This window comes from Eptesicus fuscus, chromosome 4 (genome assembly GCF_027574615.1).
Source record: "Eptesicus fuscus isolate TK198812 chromosome 4, DD_ASM_mEF_20220401, whole genome shotgun sequence".
NCBI lineage: Eukaryota > Metazoa > Chordata > Mammalia > Chiroptera > Vespertilionidae > Eptesicus > Eptesicus fuscus.
In genome coordinates, this window is record NC_072476.1 from 45,325,373 (window position 1) to 45,345,515 (window position 20,143).

Sequence of the window (20,143 nt, forward strand, 5' to 3'; positions counted from 1 at the left end):
GTTTTTTAAAAGGTAAGTAAATTGTTTAAGTTTAGGGTAGATTTAGGGTGTTGGGGGTATAAAGGAAGGGTTTGATTATCAAGATATATTGGTATAGTTTACATTATTTTCTAAATATTTTACTTAGCAATGTTTTATTTCATTTGAGGCAGTAAGGCAGGTAGTCTAAATAAGCCCTGTCCATATTACAGAATCATTTGATCCATCCAAAGTCTTTAGGTTATTAGCTATCAGTTGAGCTACATAGAATAAATTGCTCTTAATCCAAAAGGAGGAACCCATTTTTGCTCTTTTCAAAAATTATTAAATCAAAAATCTCAAACCCTGAAAACAGGTGTCCCTCACTGTCCAGACTTTTCTTACCTGAATTTTGGCAGATTAACCTTTTGCACTCAGATGTCGAGTGTGACTCGACACGGTTAGCATCGAGATTAAAATTACTCTTTGAATGTATCAATAATTTGAAATATAAAAAAATCCAAATAAATAAGTTTGTATGAAAAGAAACTCCAGTTTTTTATTCTACTGCCGCGCTTTGTAAAATCTGGGGTATTTAAAAAATTAAATCCCGAGTAGAATAAAGGAATCGAGAAAAAAGCAAGCAAGTGCAACGGGTTAAGTTTCTTCTTTAGATGAATACTTTGCTGTGTTAACTCTCACCATTCACTCACTATCTAAAACTCAGGAACCCAATAGATTCAGACAGTATAATAATCTATGCTTTCCAAATTCAGGAATGATATAGATGTGAAGAGTAAAAGATTCTTGAATTTCATAAGTACTTTTAAGTGGGTTTTTTAAAAATATTGAAAACTCTGTATTAATAATGACATTTCTTCAAAATATGTGGATATTTCTGATATTTTCCAAACCTTATTATAAGCTGCATACTCTTAATATAAAACTGCTTGCTCAGCCCTAACTGGTTTGGCTCAGTGGATAGAGCGACGGCCTGCAGACTGAAGGGTCCCAGGTTCAATTCCGGTCAAGGTCATGTACCTTGGTTGCGAGCACATCCCCAGTAGGGGGTGTGTAAGGAGACAGCTGATCAATGTTTCTCTCTCATTGATGTTTCTGACTCTCTATCCCTCTACCTTCCTCTCTGTAAAAAATCAATAAAATATATATATTTTTTAAAACAAAACTGCTTGCTCAGTAACTACATGGATGCCATCTATAGGCCCTTCAGACCTCACCTGCCAATTGAACTCATTATTTGCATGCTCCACCTGGCCCAAAACTCTAGTAGCACTAAACCCAAGTCCATGCCTAGGATTCTGCAGAAGTCTTTTCATTAGTCTTCCTGCCTCTAGCCTTGTCCCCCTCATATTGACACCTTGTATGTGTGTATGTACGTGTGCTTAAAGAAGAGGAGAAGGGACCAAAGCTTTTTTCAATCTCTCAAATGGATCTCTGATGTAAAAAAAAGTTGAAAACCTCTAATCTAAACTCTTCTATTAAATCTATTTTAAAAATTCAAGACTTTCTTAGCACTTAGTCAGTTCTTTGGCATGGCACACAGGCCCTCCTGGGATTTGGCTCCTCTTCCACCTCTAGCGTCATTCTTCAGGCTACTGCTCGCGCCACCCCCCCCCCCCCCCTTATGTTATTACCTCCAGCAAAATGAATCTATTTACAGCTTTAAAAAAAAATCTCTTTGAGAGTTTGTTAAAAATAATTCAGAACACTGACATTTTTAATAAGCAAGTTGAAAAATTATTAGCTATAAATATATGAAACTAGATTCAAGAAATGATTGTTTTGCAGCATTGTAATAGAATCATGGTTTTTATTATTAGCCTAGAGCCTCTTCAGTTCATCTCCTATTATTGCTGTTGTCGGAACATGTACTTGAATCAAAATATAAATAGGGGGCTCATAAAATTATATATTTGTACCTGAAATGAGCAGGAATATGTCCTTAACATCCATACTTGTATTTTCATGCAAAATATTCTCCTTTAGAAAAAAATGTACAATGTTTTTAATTTCTAAAGCAAAATAATATTTTTAAAGTTTTGGTATCTATAACACATAGCCATAGATATGTTAGAAAAGGGACTTAAGAAAATAATTATTTTGGTCTTGATGCCATTTTTTTCAGCTAGTGCATGGTACTATTTTAACAAATAATGTACTATTTTAACAAAATGGAAATAGGGAAATGACAATCTCTTGGAAAACATTTCTTGTATAAGCATACTTGAAATACATTTGAGTATTTATAATAGCTTTTTAAAAAGAAGATTCTTGAAGCTTTTTTCTTGCAAGATCAGTTTCTATAACATTTGTGTGAATACTTCGAAGTAATACTTTTTACGGATATGTGACAATGTCTTCAGAGCCTGTACACTACAGAGCATAGAAAGTCTTTGTATGATAAATTGAACTTATGTGGATAGACCTGAGACCTTTTCCTAGAGATTTTATAAAAATTATTTTAACAAGTCTTTAAAATTATCTTATTATCTAATAACCAATTTGACAAGGAGATTTTATATACATTTATAGAGGACACTTGAGAAGAGAATGTATTTATAATGTATTCTAAGTGCTTGAATACTAAGATTTTTTTAATTATTTTTTTTTACTATTTGAGGTTTGAAACAATTAACTGCTGGTTCACTGGATTTTACAAGAATCCTTTTGAAAAAAAAATGTGTTTGTACATTAACTGTAAAGTGTAAGGCACAATTTTATGTTATTCTGGATGTATTTTATTTCTCTTTCTATTGCATTCTTTTCTGGGAAAGTTTTCTATTGTCTAGATAGTAAAAGTTAATGTTGCTCTGTGTCTTTTGTAATTTTAGAATAACTTCAAAGTACATTCTAACATATAATAGTACAGGGAAAATACAAAAAAATTTTTTATGGTTTGAAAATTAGAGGAAAATGATCCAGAAGAAACCTAAGCATTCTGTGAAAAGACAAAGAAGGGCATTAACATGGGCCTCCATTATTGAAATAACTTTTTCACAAATAAGATTGAGTAAGCACAACTATTTACCATTCTGTTTTGAAAAGTAAATTATACTTGTCTAAGTAAAACTTATTCTTTAATTCTTTGTCAAAGTTTGACTTGGTAAGATGTTTTGAACTTTAATAGCTCTTGAGGTCATAAATGATGGCCAGATCAAAAATAGAAAAAAAAATTTACTGCTACAAAAATCTATTTTTTGTAGTGTTCTCATAACTGCAGAGCTCTGAGCTCTTTAGAAGTCCATATAAGGCTCTCAGGCAGGCAACAGCCATGTGACTTCAGTGGCCACTTTAATGGAAGAGGGTTGCTGACCCCTGAAAGATGGGAAACTAGTGAGAACAGTGTAGAAGAATTGTTATGGTATGAAATCTCACATTATTATAGCCAAATAGAATGTAAGCTTGCTTTTATTTTCAGGTCAGATATTTTTAGAATGACTGACAGTACCCTATTTTGGAAAATTAAATATGGTACAGCATTCCAGAATGGATTATTTTGCTTAAGTGCCTTTCTTTTAACACACCGTTAGGATAATATATAGCTTGGGTACTATCAGAAATAAAACTTAGAGGGTAAGGGTGCTACTACCTAGGTTCAGGGGTTTATTTTTATTTTTAAGAAAATATTTACCTGTTATGATGATAGAGTTAAGCCCCTTGTTTCCATATTCTAGAGTAAGCAAAGGGGAAACCCCACTACAGTGAGAAGACTCTTACTAGTATATTACTGCTACTTTTCCTCTTTGTCCTTCAGTCCCAAAGTATGTTGGAAATGTCACTTCTTCAGCTAGGAACTGTTTTCCTTTGTTAATATTATTGTCTTGAATAAAATATCAGATTTTGATCATCTGGTTTTTTAAACATTGGTGTCTGAGACTTTGTGAAAGCAAATATTTCAAAAACTATAGAATTTTAATGTAGTGATGGGCTGATAGATATGTAGCTACAGTATTTTGTAGCATGTACAAATTAGAATGCCTATTGTGACAAAAATGCCTCATTTTCAGATGCTTTGCATGCATACTTTGGAATTTGTGGCCTGTCTCTAATGGAGGAAAGTGGAATTTGTACAGTTCATCCTGCCCTGAATGTAAGCACACGGACTTCTGAACGCCTTCGAGATCTCCATCAGAGCTGGGAAAGCAAGGACTCTAAGCAGTGCTCAGAGAATGTACACATCTCCACATGACTGACTTTAGACTGGGAGGGTGGGGGGATTTGTAGCATAACTGTAGCTCAAGGTTAAAAGCCATGTATAACCAAGTGTGCTCTTTTTTTAAGAGGTAGAGTCTTACAATCAAATCTTGTGCTGGTGTCACTTTGGAATATGGTCTTGAGCCAGTAATTTGTAATGGGTTTCAAGAAAATCTTTGAAGTTTGAACCACAATGGACTCTGTTATGGTTCTTAAATGTTTATACTGTATTTCTAAGAAGTTCTTTGAGGAAAATTAACTGTGTGTATGTAGGTTATCTTTTTTTAAACTCTTCAGTACAAATTATATCATATTATAAAATAGAAATCTTCAAGTTTACAGTTCACATAGCATTGATAATCTTTGGATGAACACTTAGTGATCATTTTAAATGCTTGATTGCTGATGGTAGAAAATTGCTTTAAGAATTAAGTATCTGGGATTATTCTTTGAAAACAATTGATCCCATAATTTTTAAAAAAGAAGAATGATTTATTTTGTCTCATTCATAAGTGTGTGCCAATTAAACTTGTGTGGGCTATACCAGTATAAGTGAAATTAACCTCATAGCAAGAATGAATAGGCTTAACTAATACAATAATTTTTGTGAAGGGAGATTGTTTTAAGAAGACTATTATGTAACTGAGGGAAAAGTAATTTAACTGTATGTGATAGTGAATGGAAAAGTTTTGTGCTGTTCAGATCATTTATTTAGATGTTGCTGGGGTAAATTAACAGTTATGTTTTACTTTAATCTCAAATTATTAGTTCCTGTTTTTTTCTTTTTCTTTATGGGGAGAAAACAGTATTATCTGGAAGAAAAGACATTTAGTAGTTTTGTTTCTTTTTCTGAGATATGTAATATCATAATTTATCCTAGTACTTTTATAACAGTTATTTTTAGCCACTTGGATTTTATTTTTAGTTTGTTGCCCCATGCTTTAGCTTTTCTAATTTCAAACTGATAATTTTCTAATTTTTTCAAATTTAATAACTAAAAATTTAATTAAAAAATAGGTCTGCTCAAGTAAATTAAATGGCTTAGCTCCATATGTGGCCATTTATGTTTTTATATTTTCAGCTAAGTTGGAGGGAAATGTACTATTTAGGGGTTAAAGACGGAGGTTTGGTTTTGTTCTTTTTGTTTTGTTTATTCTATGAACTTGCTAATTGTAAAGGACGTAGTATAAAAACTCATCTGGTCAATAATAAGTTATTCAGTAAATCACATCAATCACGATTGATGATGACGTTCAAAGATATGAAACTAGTACTGAAATGGAGAAGGAAAACGCTTCACTTAAGGGGCTGGATTTAAGTTAAAATCGTGGTGATAATAAATGTTGAATTATTGTTCTGCAAGTATCAGTATAAAAACTAAATTACTGGTATCGCTATTTAGGTATAGTAACATTTAACATTTTATTTTAATTTATTTCCTAAATTGGAGGAAAAATAGCCTTAAATTATGGTTCTTGCCAAATAAAGGGAACGCTAGTATATACTTGAAAAACTGATCATGTATTATTGGTATGGACAGTTTTAAACTTTAATTTGCCAGAGTAAATTTTTTTTACATTAGAAATAAAATCAATTTGCTGATGATGGGAAAAACATAAGTTTAACTACAGATGTCATCCTTCCATGAGTTCCTTCTGTTTAAATTCAGGCATTTTAAAATATCCACTTCTCAAACTACATAATCATTTAGCCATCGGAGTTAAAATAACATATGTAATGGCTTTAGAACTATATGCAAAGCCCAAACTGTTTTTCCTGAATCACCATTAGTCGTTGGAAGGTGGGAAAGTTAGTAACAGTAAGTGTATTCATAAATGAAAGAGAATGCCAAGGTAAAATATTTCATAAAACTATTAAGAAATATTTTCTGACTCCTTCTATAATTTAATAACATAAGATTATGGATTATAATAAGATTCTAATTTATATACTTGAGAGGGGCCTGCTTGTAAAAATCTATGGCCTGGCTGGTGTGGCTCAGTGGGTGAGCATCAACCCATGCACCAGGAGATTGCTGGTTCTATTGCTAGTCAGGTCACATGCTCCATTGTAGGCTACATCCCCAGCAGGGGGCGTGCAGGAGGCAGCCGATTGTTGATGCATTGATGTTTCTATCTTTCCCTCTTCCCTCCCTCTCTAAAATCAATAAAAACATCTTTTTAAAAAAGTTATCTATAAAAATAGAAAAAAACTTTATGAGCCAGTGATTGTCATGTTCCACAGCAGCATACTGACCAAAAAATACCAGACTAGTGTGAATTGTGGAGAAACTATTCCTAACTTTCTCTAAATAGTTATTTACAAGAAAAGTATTTATTAGGTAAATTATAAGTAATATTTTACATATATACTTTGTTTTTTAGCAATGGTGATACAATGAGAAGAGAAATATGAGCTCCAAAATCTCAAATAACTATTCCCAATGCTGTATCCCCACCTCTAATATGGTGTATTCTCTCTCTCTCTTTTAATATGGTATTTTTTAGGAGATAGTAGAAGCTTTGTTTTGAGCATCTCATAAAAACAAGGTTAATCAGGTCATACAATACAGTTCAACCTATTTATCATATAGTGTTTTAGATTTGATTGTAATTTGTGTACATTTTCATTAGATGGTTAAACAGTTATTTGTAAATATTTAAATTCAAATAGAAGTTCTGCTGGCAGTGGTACATAGTTTGAAAACTATTGGACTTGATAGGATGAGTCAGTTTAGTAAAGAGGTCCTCTCGAGTCAGATGATGGGCTTAAATCCCAGATCTGCCAGTGCAGCAGTGTGGTCTTAGACCCTGACTTCCCCACTGATAAAATTGGGGGAGGGGGCGATATCTAACTCATATGGTTGTTTGAAGATTAAATGAGGTAATACATATAAAGTACTTAGCATAGTAACTGAAGTACAGAATATTCCCAATTACAATTTCTGTCATAACTACCATAAAATTATTATTAAAACCTCTTTTCTGCAATAGAGATCTCAGTTTAAACTCAGAGAAAATGATGGCAGCAGTATAATTTTTTAATCTCCCCATATGAAATATTGTAACTAGGATAGCCACAGACCCTATTCTACAAAACTAAAGGACAAGGTTTCCCCATGAATGTGAATATCCAAGTAAGTGACAATCACTGCCCAACATGGTCTCAATATCTATGAATGGAAGGCAGGCAGCTGGTTTCTGACAGTCTTGAGAATAGAACTCTAACATTGCCCACAGTTTCTCACTAGAAGGTGCAGCGGGCCAATCTGAGAACAGAATCGGAAACTAGGAGGGGTTCTATAAGTTCCCATTTTCAGTTGAGTGTTTCAGCAATACAATAAGATGTGATGATTGTGCTAGAGCAGTCTGGGGCCTATCCTATGTAGCTCTTAAAAGTAATGAGACAGCCCTAACTGGTTTGGCTCAATGGATAGAGCGTCGGCCTGGGGACTAAAGGGTCCCAGGTTCTATTCCAGTCAAGGGCATGCACCTTCGTTGTGGGCATATCCCCAGTTGCGGGGGTGTGCAGGAGGCAGCTGATCGATGTTTCTCTCATTGATGTTTCTAACTATCTCCCTCTCTGTAAAAAATCATTAAAATATATTTTAAAAAACAAGTAATGAGACAGCATCAATTGTTTGCCTCCCATACTCACCCCTGGGGATCTAGCACCGAGGGAAAACAACTAGAATTAGAACCCAAATTGGACAGGATAAGTACAATAGGACAAAGGGAAGAGAAAGTCTAGACTCTAGGTAAATATTGGGAAGGAAGATCTATACAGACCCATATAACCTTTTAAATCACTTGGTAAAAATGAAAAGGGAGTGTTAGGACCATGGATCTAAAAAAAGGCATCACCCTCCCTCCTAAAAGTTCAGAAAACTAATTTTTTTTCTAAATGAGCAGCTGGAAAGGATTACAATCAAATCCCATTCAGAGTTATAAGAAGCAGACCAATATCACCATAGACAATGAAAGCACTCCAGAAAGACATCACCATGAGACTGATGAGAACTTAATATTTCTTATTTAAATGTTTTTTAAGTTTTTTATTTCTTAATCCTTACCCGAGGATATGTTTTTGTTGATTTTTTTTTTTTTTTTTTTTTTTTAGCAAGAGATGGGTAGGGAGAGAGAGAGCAAGAGAAACATTGATGTAAGAGAGAAGCATCAATTATTTGCCTTCCATACTTGCCCCAACCAGGGATCAAACCTAAAACCTAGGCATGTGCCCTGACTGGGAATCGTACCTGCAACCTTTGATGTATGTTACAATTCTCCAATCAACTGAGCAACACCAGCCAGGGCAAACCTAATATATTTTTAAAGCAGTTATGATAGGGAATATATAGTATTTAGAACTATATCAATAAAAATGGGGAAAGCTGAAAATTAATCTACCAAGTCTTAAAAATGAGGAAAAAGGCCAAAAGAAAGCAGAAGGAAATAATTAGTAAAAAGTGGGGGAAAGGGGAGAGAGAATAAGACAAACCACCATCTAACCTACTTAAGGAAAAAAGGGAGGAAACAAATTTAAATGACATAGAAATAACCATAAAACAGGGAAATTTTTCAAAATTATAAGACCACTTTGAATAACTGCATATAATAAATTAGAAAAGTAACTTTTTTAGAAAAATGCAAATTGCCAAAATTTACCCTAGTAAGATACAAAAATTCAGTATGAACTATTACCATAGAAACTATTACCATAGAAAAAACATAGTTAAAGGACTCCTTACAAAAAAAGCATCAGGCCCAGATTGTTTTAAGATTTCTACCAAATCTGTAAGATTAATAGTCTCAATGTTTAAAGAATCCCAGAGACTAAAAAAAGAATGTTGAACCTCAAAGTGCCAAAAAAAAAAAAAAAAAGACTCAAATTCATTTTATAAAGTGAATGTAATGGCATTGTCTCTAAAGCCTGACAAAGAGAAAATTATAGACTCTCAGGAATATTGCAAAAATTTTAATCTATTAGCAAACAATCCACTAGCACTTTCAAAAAGTAATAAATCATGACTAAGTTGAGTTTATTACAGGAATGCAAGGAAAATTCAATATTAGACAATCCATTAATATTTATATTTTAAAAGTTAATGAGAATAATCCAGGAAAGGTATTTGAAAGAATTGAGCACTAATTCATGTTAAATATAGTCAAGTAGAAACTGATGGTAATTCATTAACATTGTACCTCTGCCCAAAAACCAGCATCTTAATGTTGAAACAAAAGAGGCTTTCCAACTAAAGTCAGGAACAAGGCCCACTATCTTCTCTACTACTTAACATTGTGTTGGGATTTTAGCTAATGAGGTGTGGGAAGGAAGAGGTGAAACTATTTGCAGATATGATTTTCTATCTGGGAAACCCAAGGAATTTGTAGGAACACTCTGAGAACTTAGTAAAGTAGCAATTTATTAACAGATATATCAGTAGCCTTCACAAGACAAAATAGAGTACATACTCTGATTCCATTTAAATGAAGTTCAAAATAGGAAAAACTTACCTATGGTGTCAGAAATCAGCGCCCCCTTGCAGTCACTACCTCCCTCCCCAAAGGTAAGCACTACCCTGACGTAATCGCCAGTTCGTTTTATCTGGTTTTGAACTTGATGTAAAAGATTCATAATGTATACTTTTTTTTCAACTGTCCTCTTTAGCTCAACAAGGACTGGAGAGTACAAGGAAGCTTCCCTGGTGCTGGTAATATTCCGTCATATGATCCAGGTGCTGGTTCCTAGGTGCATTCACTTTATGAATATGAAGCTGTCCACTTACGATTTATGCACTTTTCTATATGTATAATCATAGTTCAATAAAAATGTTTACTAAGAAGAATAAAAGACTATATATATATATATATATATATATATATATATACACACACACACACACACACACACACACACACACACAAACCTAAACTAGTTAGGAAATATACTTGTAGAGAATTTACCTTTTATGATTTCAAAAAAGATGTGTAAACTTAAGACATGTCCAAAACCTACGAGGAAAGCATAAAAATAAAACACGTAAAAGACAAAAATGTCTTGAACAAAATGAAAAGATTATACCATATTTTTAGGTAAGACTCAACATCAAAACATGTTTTTCCCTTAGGTTAATTTATAAGTTTAAGCTATCCCAATAAAAATTACCATGGTGTTATTTTTGTGGGTTTTTTTTTTTTTTTTTTTTTTTGTGTGTGTGTGTGTGTGTGTGTGTGTGTGTTTTAGAGAACATATGAGAGTAACTATGAAACGCGGAGGGGGAAATAGAGGGAACTAGCCCTACCAGACATTAAAACATACTCTTAAATCCTCCCAATACCACATACATACGTAACCAAATACATATAAGTATACATATGACTATGAGATATGCTAATATATTCTGTACTATAACTTTCCGTTCAACAATATATTATGAATGTCTTTCACTATCCATACTTTGCTTTAAACAGTTGCATAGTATCTCATTGCATAAATGTACCAATTGGTGCTTTTGTAATTGTGTTTTACACAATTACAAAAATATTGCTATAAGATCTTTGAAAATGTATCACTGCCTACATGTAATTCGTTAAGCTAAATTTATATCTGTGGAGTTGCTGGGGCAAAGAATACACACATTATAAATTTTTGATAGCTTTTGCCACACTGCTTTCTAAGGTTGTACTGGTAGACAGTACTTTGATACAGATTTTAAATGTGATCAGAAAGTAGTCTTAAAATTCACTGGAAGAAATATGAGTTTAGGCTCAAAGCCAGTTTCCCTCATTTAATCCTAGATGAGCAAGTCAGGGAGTTTGGTAGAGCTATAAAAAGTCTCTAAGGAATGAAGGAAAATAATCAATTTGACAAAGTGTACATAAGTAGCTTGCTCTAGAATGTTAATGGACTTTTTTACCTTGCCATCTGAATTTCAGCAGTTGAGTACCATGCTAGAATTCTGTGCTACAAAATGTGTTTTTTTGTCTGCTGTAGGGTGTACTATAGAAAGTGATTCAGTCGTTAAATTATAGAAATATGCATATAAGAATAATTGTTCAGGCAATACCTTTTTTTCTTTTATAACTGATATTTATTTTAAAATATTTCTCATCTTAAGGTTATTTCCAACTTACAAATGTTGCTGTGAAGATCATATGTTTTTCTGTGGCTTTCCTAGAAAGAAATTTCTGGATTAAATAATGTATACTTTAAAAGTATTGGTAATAACTGTTAAATTGCCACCCAAAACCAGTATAGCTTTTCAGACACCAACAGGATTTCTTTTTTTTAAATATGTTTTTAATGATCTCAGAGAGAGCAATGGAGAGGGAGAGAGAGAGAAAAAAAAATCAGTGATGAAAGAGAATCATTGATCTACTGCCTCCTGCAGGATCCCTGCTGGGGATCAATCCCACAACCCAGGTATGTGCCCTAACTGGGAATTGAACCATGATCTGGTTCCTGGGTATATGCTCAACCACTGAGCCACACCTGCCAGGCCAACAGGGTATTAGAGTACCTCTTTCCTCATATCTTCTGCAACACTGGATGTTATCAACCTTAAAATTGTTCCCTTCTGCATGAAAAGAAGAAAAGTATTCATTTGTTGATAAACAACATTTGTAGAAAACAAGTTAAGTTTTGGGGGCAGTTTATTTTTTATGTGTTATATGAATGAATACTAATTGGGCTATGTCTGAGATAGTGAAATCAAAATAATGTCTTTATTTTTTTAATATATTTTTATTGATTTCAGAGAGGAGGGAGAGGGAAAGAGAGAGAAACATCAGTGGTGAGAAAATCATTGATTGCTGCCTCCTGCACAACCCATACTAGGGATCGAGCTGGCAAGTGGGGCATGTGCCCTGACCTGGAATGGAACCGTGACCTGGTTCATAGGTCAAGGCTCAAGCACTGAGCCGTGCCAGCCAGACAAAATAATGTCTTTATTAACATAGACTTAGCACAATAGTTTTCAAAGTGTGGTCTGCGGACAGGAGCAGTGGTGTCACCTGGGAACTTTCAGAAATGCAAACTCGCAGGTCTCACCTTAGACCAACTGAATGAGAGACTGGGGGCGGGGCCAGCCATCTGTTTTATCAAGCCCTCCAAGTGGCTCTGGTGCACACTCAAAATCTGAGGACCAATCACTGATTCAGAAAAAGCAGCTTGGGCAGGAGAGACAAGAGAGAACCCCATAAATTTTAAATGGGGGTGTTAGTTAAAGCTTAGTATGATTCAACAATGTGATCTTTACTCCTGCCCGAAATAACTAATATGATATCAGTTTATGGTAATAAATGCTCACATATGCAAAGAGAATATTAAATTTATTTTCTCAAATGGACCCAATCTTGATTTGCCTGTATTTTTTACTATCAAAGGGCAGGGCTAGGAGCGGCGCCATTTACACTGGTCAACTGACAATTTCAGTCTTTTAATATCAGTATTTTGTTTTGTTTTTTCCTCCTGCTCCTCGTGTTCTGGGTATTGGTGGAGGCCTCTGTTGCAGGTTACTGCCCTAGTTTGATTCCGGGGCTGGTGACTATGGAGGTGTCTGCTGCTGGCCTAGTGGGGCCTTTTGAGATGGGCTGCCTGCCGTTTGCCTCTGATTGCACAGTCCCAGCGCTATGGCCTCTGCCCTGATGTCAGGCCTCCAGCAATCTACCTGACCTTAGCAACTCCATATCTACACCCCTCAGCCCCCTGTACCCACACACATCCTTGGCATGTACAGAAACAACTAGCTATTAATGCCTGAAGCACTATCTCCATTTCATATACCTAGGTACTTCCCTTCCACTCCAATGCTGCTGAGCCCTCCTGGATGTAGAAGACAAGCTGACACTCCCAGGACTGCCGCCCTCCTAAGCAATGCCTGGAGAAGCAGGTCACAGGGCCATCTCACATACCACATGTCTACATGTTTGAGAGTTACAAATCAAACTAGAAAATTACGTTCTATCGTCACAGGTTGGCAAATACATCAAATAGCAGATCATACCAAATCATTGGTATAGAATAGCACAACCCATAATTAACTTCATGTTCCACCCCGATTTGGCAGTGACTGCTGCTGGGCAGGAATGAAGTGGACAAAGGGAAAAGATTTCTTGCTGGCTTGCCATTCTGGCTCCCTGCAATCATTGGGAATATCCACAGAATAAACATCCACTTTCTTTTGGAGGGAGAGAGGAAGGGGTGTTCTTTCATCCCCACTTGATCTCTCATTACCCACCTGGACCCCCTCCATCTGATCACAAGATTTCTCTTTATTCCACAGTCTGAGTCAGGTGATCTTGGCTCACAACACATGCCCAGCCTCCGTGTCCAACATCACTCAAGCACCTCAAAGGAGCCTGAGGTTTAAAGGCCAGGTTCAAATTTAGAAATCTTGGCCTCCTTGGAGTTCCTACCCTAGGCACTGTCGCACACCGTGAGGAACTCCCTCATGCTGTGACAAGCTCTGTATCACCTCTAGCTCCCACAGACAGCTGTTTGGTCTTCACACCTGTACCTAGGGATATACACCGTGGCAGCACGGACTGTAAGGGAGCCAGGCGAGAGCCCCATGCAGGCTCTGGAAGTGGGTTCAGGTTAGAATGCCAGGATCTTTGGTATGTGAGGCATGCTCTACAAGGGGCCCCACCAATTCCGCATCTTATGGGGAGCACTGGAATGGGGTCCTCTAGAGTACCTCCAGCCCCTCTGCTCTTAGGTTTTTTTTTTTCATGCCTGTCTGGACTTCACTACTCAGCAATTTGATTACGGATCAGAAATTAAATAATTATTTTAAATTTTGTTGTGATAATGGTTCGTGTTGTATAAAAATGTTTTATAGAGATACATTCAGAATTTGGATCGTCAAATTCAGAGCTTTGCTTTAAAAACATTATAGTGGCACTCACCTCCAAAACTTCTTATTCAGAAGGACAGGAATCTTGTTGTTTTAGGCTCCATGGGAATTTCTGATGAAAAGCCAGGTTTGGGGATCACTTCTTTAAATAACTCAAAAGGTCCCTTCTTACATGAGAGTACATGATCTTAAGGTGACTTCAGGCTGGTTAATGAATTTCTCATAAAAATTGTTGAAAGCCACATCTTTAGGAGGCAATTAAGTTTCTAGCAAAAATGTTTTTTTCCGGGGTGGTTCATCAGTAATTGGAAGCCTGGGGATTTGAGAAAGAAAAAAAAAAAAGTCGGCTCCATGTTAATTGACTCCTTAGTATATTGAAAATATTTCTATTTTACCTCTACATCCCTCATAGATGAAATCTAAAAGTGTAGGAAGAATTACTAAATGTAAGGCCTCTTAATATCTAAGTAGACAAATGAGTTTCAGGAAGCGCTGCTTTTAAGTTTTTTTCAATGTTTTACTGCCTACTAGGAGGGGAGGAAGCACAGATTACAGAATGTAGAGCTCCAAAATTATTTCAGCTTTCGTCTCTATAACAGGCACGTACTAACATTACTTTAGTGTCTAAATGAGTTCATAGAGCTACTCCACCTTATTAAAATGAGGTTTTACCTAAGTCATAGGAGATTGCAAACTAGCTAATAACTGTTGAATGTTTAATACTCAGTGTATCTATGGGAGGCACAATAACACTTCTGTGCTTATAAATATATAATAACATAATGGAAGTTACCCATTAAAATGTTAATATTGAATAAAGAGTATATCTGTAATGCGCTTGTCCCCAGCGTTCTGTGATGGTACATTTGGGGAGGAGAGAGAAGTTGGAGGGAGGGGCATCAGTGAAGATGCTTGACTATTAAAATGAAATGCTTTTCCCTCCATTTCCTTTTTATTTTGCAATGTTACATCTCATTTCAGTTATGTTTCACTATTGTCTGAGAAGAAGGCAGATATTGTCAACTAAGCACAGCTGCAAAATATTCTGATGACTTCTAGCAAGCCATTCCCTAAGCCAGATTTATGGGGAACTTTTTTATTTCAAAGATTTATTTCCTTATTAACAGCCTGGGTAACTTAGCAACCTGGCTTTAAACACAAGGACACCTAATGATTTTCATCTTTTCCCCCTGAACACACAGTACAAGAAGAATTTCAGACTAGATGCCCATGAGGAAAGTGATTGTCACCACCCAAACAAGTGCCTCAAGTATCGTCATACTTTTAAACCATTGATACAACAGGACAAAAGAGGTACTGTGGACAGGAAGGTCTCCCTGTCACGCCCAACCCCTCATTCCCTCGTCCTCTGCAGGAGCAACAAGTGTGGGCAGTTTGTTTTCTAGAAATGGACCTGTAGATACAACTACATATGTGTGAGTATGTTTATAATCATACACTTACATATAATAGTGACCCAAAGACCAACTGACTCTGCAGAAATTCAAATTTTCATTCATTTGACATAGCCTGGCATTTTTCTATTCCAGATATCTAGTACCAATTATTAGGAAAAATGGTGAATTTAATAATCTTTATTATATTTGAGAAAGGGCCCTTTCAAATATAATAATCTTTATTATTATTATAAGGGCTGAGGAATGACTTAATAAAATAATTTATAAAACCATAAAATAATTAAACAATAATAACTGGAAGATCACAGAACAAGATTCTTATTTTTTAATTCCACCATTCCTCAGTTGCCACTGCATTGCAAGTCTCCTGGGGACCATTAGAGTTTAGGAGAGAGACAGCAAAGATAACATGCCTGAGGAAGGAAGTGGGGGAAGGTGCAGGTGTACTCAAGAGAGAGAACATGCAGTGGGTCCTTTATCTTAAGGGTTTTGATCTGTTTTCTAAAAGTGGGAATTTTATGGGAGGTCTCAGGAATATCTCAATAGCATATTCATCAGCTTTCCCAGTGTGTCCTTTAATATGCTGATTCATCAAAATGAGCATATGGGGGGGGGGGGCGTTTAGGGTCATTCTCTGGTAAGTTTCACCTTCAAAGAATGTCATCAAAGAGGGACCGGGACCAAGGTGAGTCTGTCCCCATAGGATCCGAATGTATAAACCATTTGCTCCTAAGTATCCTTAGTTAGGGAAGATAAGACCTTGCAATTTATTACCTGGCTGTAAATTGCTCTGCTGACTTATTATCTGGCTATAAATTGCTTGGCTGTTTAACTATTTGTCTCTGTTTCCCCATTCCACTCATCAAGGAACTTTCCTAGCTTCTTACTATCCTGCCACAGTACTGGGAACGGTAAGCAAACAGGGCTCCCCACCTAGCTAAGTCCCCATTCTGATGACTTCTAGCAAGCCATTCCCTAAGCCAGATCCCAGTACTGTATGACACAGGAATCATAAAATGTGCCGCCTGGATCAGTAGAAATAGTAACAACTGATGTGTTCCTATCTCTAACACACCCAAAGCTCTTCAGAAGAGAGGAGAGGCTGTTTGGTTCAGAGTTTGTATAACTGAGAGGACATATATCAGACGGCCCAGTAGAATCTCACAAATATGATAGGACTTTGCTACATTGCCCATGTTTTTATCACCAACTTTATTTTACAGGTTTTAGATTTACAGAATAATTGCAAAGATGGGACAGAGAGTTTCCAAATGCTCAGCATCCAGTTTCCCCTATTATTAACACCTTGCATTAGTATTAATATTAATGCATGATTAACTATATTCAGATTTCCTTAGGTTTTACCTGGTGTCCTTTTTCTGCTCCAGGATCCCATCCAGACCACACCACATTCAGTCATCAAGTCTCCTCTTGGCTGTGACAGTCTCTCCGCCTTTCCTTCTTCTTGATGACTGACAGTTTTGAGGAGTCCTGGCCAGGTGTTTTGTAGAACGTCTCTCAAATGGGGTTTGTCTGATATTTTACTCATTATTAGAATGGGATTATGCGTTTTGGCAAGGAAGATAAAAGTATAGTGCATTTTTATACCTTTCTACTTTTTAAAAATTCCATGTCAGTCCCTCCCTATCTCCCCCAAACCCGTTATACTGATAGTGCCTGTTAGGATCAAGGAAATGGGGCTTCATTCTGGTACATATTACAGGAAGTCATTATTTTTTATTTTATTTTTATATTGATGAAGGTATTACATATGTGTCTATATCCCCCTGATTGGATATCACTAGTGGGAATAGACTCCTCAGAGAGAATTTCCCGGAATGAGTTGCCTTAGAGCCACAGACTTGATAGCGAGTGAACTGATAAGAGGGTCCAAGCAAAGGCAACAAGTCTGGCATAGAAAATAGAACCATCCTGGCAGCTGACCTGGGAGAAGACACTGCCTGTGGGATTTTCCTCCCCCCCCCTCCCATTCTGTTTTTTTTCTTTATTTATTGATTAAGGTATTACATATGTGTCCTTATCCCTCCATTGCCCCCCTACTACCCCCCCACCGGTTATACCCTCACCCCCCTGGTGTCTGTGTCCATTGGTTAATCTTACCTGGTATATGCATGCATGCAAGTCCTTTGGTTGATCTCCTGAGGGATTTTCTAATCCTTTGTGAGTAATAAAAGACTGGAATGTGGAATAACAAGTGATAAAAGTATGGCCACAATCAAAGGCACCTGGTCAAAGAAACACCCACGCCCTATTAGTGGAGTAAAGGCAGGAAGTGGAGAGTTTATGAATATGGCAGGTATCAGGTGGTGACTAAGATTGAAATGTAGCTAATCCTGGAAGTATCCTGAAGTTAAAATCCTAAGGCTCAGAAGGCTTCTAAATAAGCTAGCTGACAAAACAAATGTTCTGGGAAAAATCAGGAAATTTCTCTCTTAAAAAAAAAAAAAAAAAAGGCTTTATTGCCATCCGTATGCACCTGCTGGCAGGTGGAGAGGCAGATACTTAGAGTTTCTCAGGAGCGTGTCTGAGTTATACTTCCACGTGTCTTCTCCCATACAGTTTAAACTTGGAATCATGTTCAGAGAGCGATTAGCCAGGGCTAAGTATGCCTCACTGTCTAGGGCCATGAAATGGAACCATGCCAACTGGCCCTTACTGGAACAGTGAACTTGGACTCTGGCCACTCAGCCAGTCAGCTATTGACCTGTCAACACAAGCAAGCTTCAACATTCACCTTCATTTTAGAACTATGGTAAGGATTAGAGGAATTTAGTTAACACTATTGATAATCTGTAAAGTGATTTTCATTGAGAAGTATTGTCACTGTTCTGTTACGCTCTTTGCCCAGGTCTCTGTTTCTGAAGAATGTGACAGCCCTAGCTGGTTTGGCTCAGTGGATAGAGCATCTGCCTGCGGACTGAAAGGTCCTGGGTTGGATTCCAGTCAAGGACACATGCCTGGATTTCGGGCTTGATCCCCAGTAGGGGGCGTGCAGGAGGCAGCGATCAATGATTCTCTCTCATCATTGATGTTTCTATCTCTCTCTCCCTCTCCCTTCTTCTCTGTAATCAATAAAAATATATTTAAAATATAAAAAGAATGTGACAAGAAAGGAATGTGGTGATTTCTCTTCTTAATTTACCCTTTTCTTTTACATTTATACTCCTGGCATTATAGTATAGATGTTGCAAGTGAAGAATAATAACAACAGAGGATTCATTGAGCCCTCAGTGTGCTGGTTACAATTCTAAGCTCTTTACAGGTATTAATTCATTTAATCCTTATGACAGCTCTCTGTTATTATGCCATTATTACTGATGAGTAAACTGAGATACAGAGAAGTTAAATGAATTGCTAAAGGTCAAATAGCTCTAATGTGGCTATATAACAACTCAAATGACATGGTTTAAACAAATTAGAGTTTAATTTTCTCTTGAGTAAAAGAAGATGGGAGGTAGGTAGTCAAAGGCTGGAATGGCAGTCTCACCATTCTTAGGAACTCAGGCTCATCTTTCTCCTTTCTCTGGATATCTTAGCACATGGCTGTCCTCAGGTTCTCCTCAATAGTCCACGATGGGATTGGAATGCCAGGCGTCAAAACTGTTTTAGTTAGAAGAGAAGGAAGGAGAGGGCCAAAGGGCATTCCCAGAAGCCCCACCCAGCAACTTCCACGGACATTTCACTGGTTACCCCTAGCTGCAAAGAAAGCTGGGAAATGTGGTTTTCTTTGTCCTTTTTCTTTCTTTTTTCTTTTTCTTTCTTTCTTTTTTAAGTTGGACACATTTCTGAAGGTTCTGTAAAAGAAAAAAAGAGACAATAAATTTTAGACTCATGCACCACAGAATACAGTTTCTCAGAATAGAATTGTGGCTTTTGTTGGCAGGTGAAAATAAGGCTGTATTACCGTTTGTATTTCCCATTTGCAGTAGTCATTTAAAAATGCAAACAAGGTGGTGTATACAAATTTTTTTTAAGTTAGAACTTTACTTAGATTCCTAGTTTTCCCTTATCCACAACTTAGTTATAGTTGATGAGATTCTGTAACTTCGTAGTATTCAAATGAATATTGTAGACTCTTACAATGAAGAATAAAAGAAAGAAGTGGTTTTAGAAGAAATACTTTTCTTATTTTTATTCTGAAATTTTATCTGGAGGTTTTTCGGTTTTTTTCTGCAAGACATTACTCTCAGATTTCCCTTTCAAAGAGCAAATGTCCAATATTAAAGTTTTCATTTGTCTTTTTTTTTAATATATGTCATTGATTTTTTACAGAGAGGAAGGGAGAGGAATGGAGAGCTAGAAACATCGATGAGAGAGAAACATCGACCAGCTGCCTCCTACACACCCCCTACTGGGGATGTACCCGAAACCAATGTACATGCCCTTGACCGGAATCGAACCTGGGACCTTTCAGTCCGCAGGCCGAAGCTCTATCCACTGAGCCAAACCAGTTTCGGCTTCATTTGTCTTTTAAGGAAAGAAAGGAAAATAATATTGGAATTGATATTTAGACAATTACTTAGTTGGGTTATACTGTACTTGATTATGGCTAAAACCTTTCTTTTGATCTCAGTTTCTCCAGTTATAAAGTATAGTCATTCATTTATCCATTCACTAAATACTCTGGGTTTAAAAGGAGTTGGATGCTTTATATGTGATAATCATTTCTGCCTCA

At 36.4% G+C, this 20,143-nt stretch overlaps 1 protein-coding gene and 1 long non-coding RNA gene across 3 annotated transcripts in view; both read left to right on the plus strand.

Annotated features, from left to right (window-relative positions):
- Positions 1-10,078, plus strand: part of PGGT1B (protein geranylgeranyltransferase type I subunit beta) — a 47,939-nt gene extending 37,861 nt beyond the window's left edge. The window contains exons 9-10 of one of the 2 annotated variants that reach the window (XM_054714994.1): positions 3,987-4,069; positions 9,841-10,078. In XM_054714994.1, coding sequence (XP_054570969.1) covers positions 3,987-4,069; positions 9,841-9,921 — 164 coding nt within the window. In that variant the 3' untranslated portion in view covers positions 9,922-10,078. Of the gene's footprint in view, positions 1-3,986; positions 5,224-9,840 lie in introns of those variants that run through there. The other variant, XM_008144463.3, reaches the window with a different exon arrangement.
- A 5,325-nt stretch (positions 10,079-15,403) lies between these two features.
- On the plus strand, positions 15,404-18,405 carry LOC129148841 (uncharacterized). The gene is made up of 4 exons (XR_008555821.1): positions 15,404-15,465; positions 16,836-16,974; positions 18,028-18,220; positions 18,317-18,405. It is a non-coding gene; the product is annotated as an uncharacterized LOC129148841 (long non-coding RNA).
- The last annotated feature ends 1,738 nt before the right edge of the window (positions 18,406-20,143 follow it).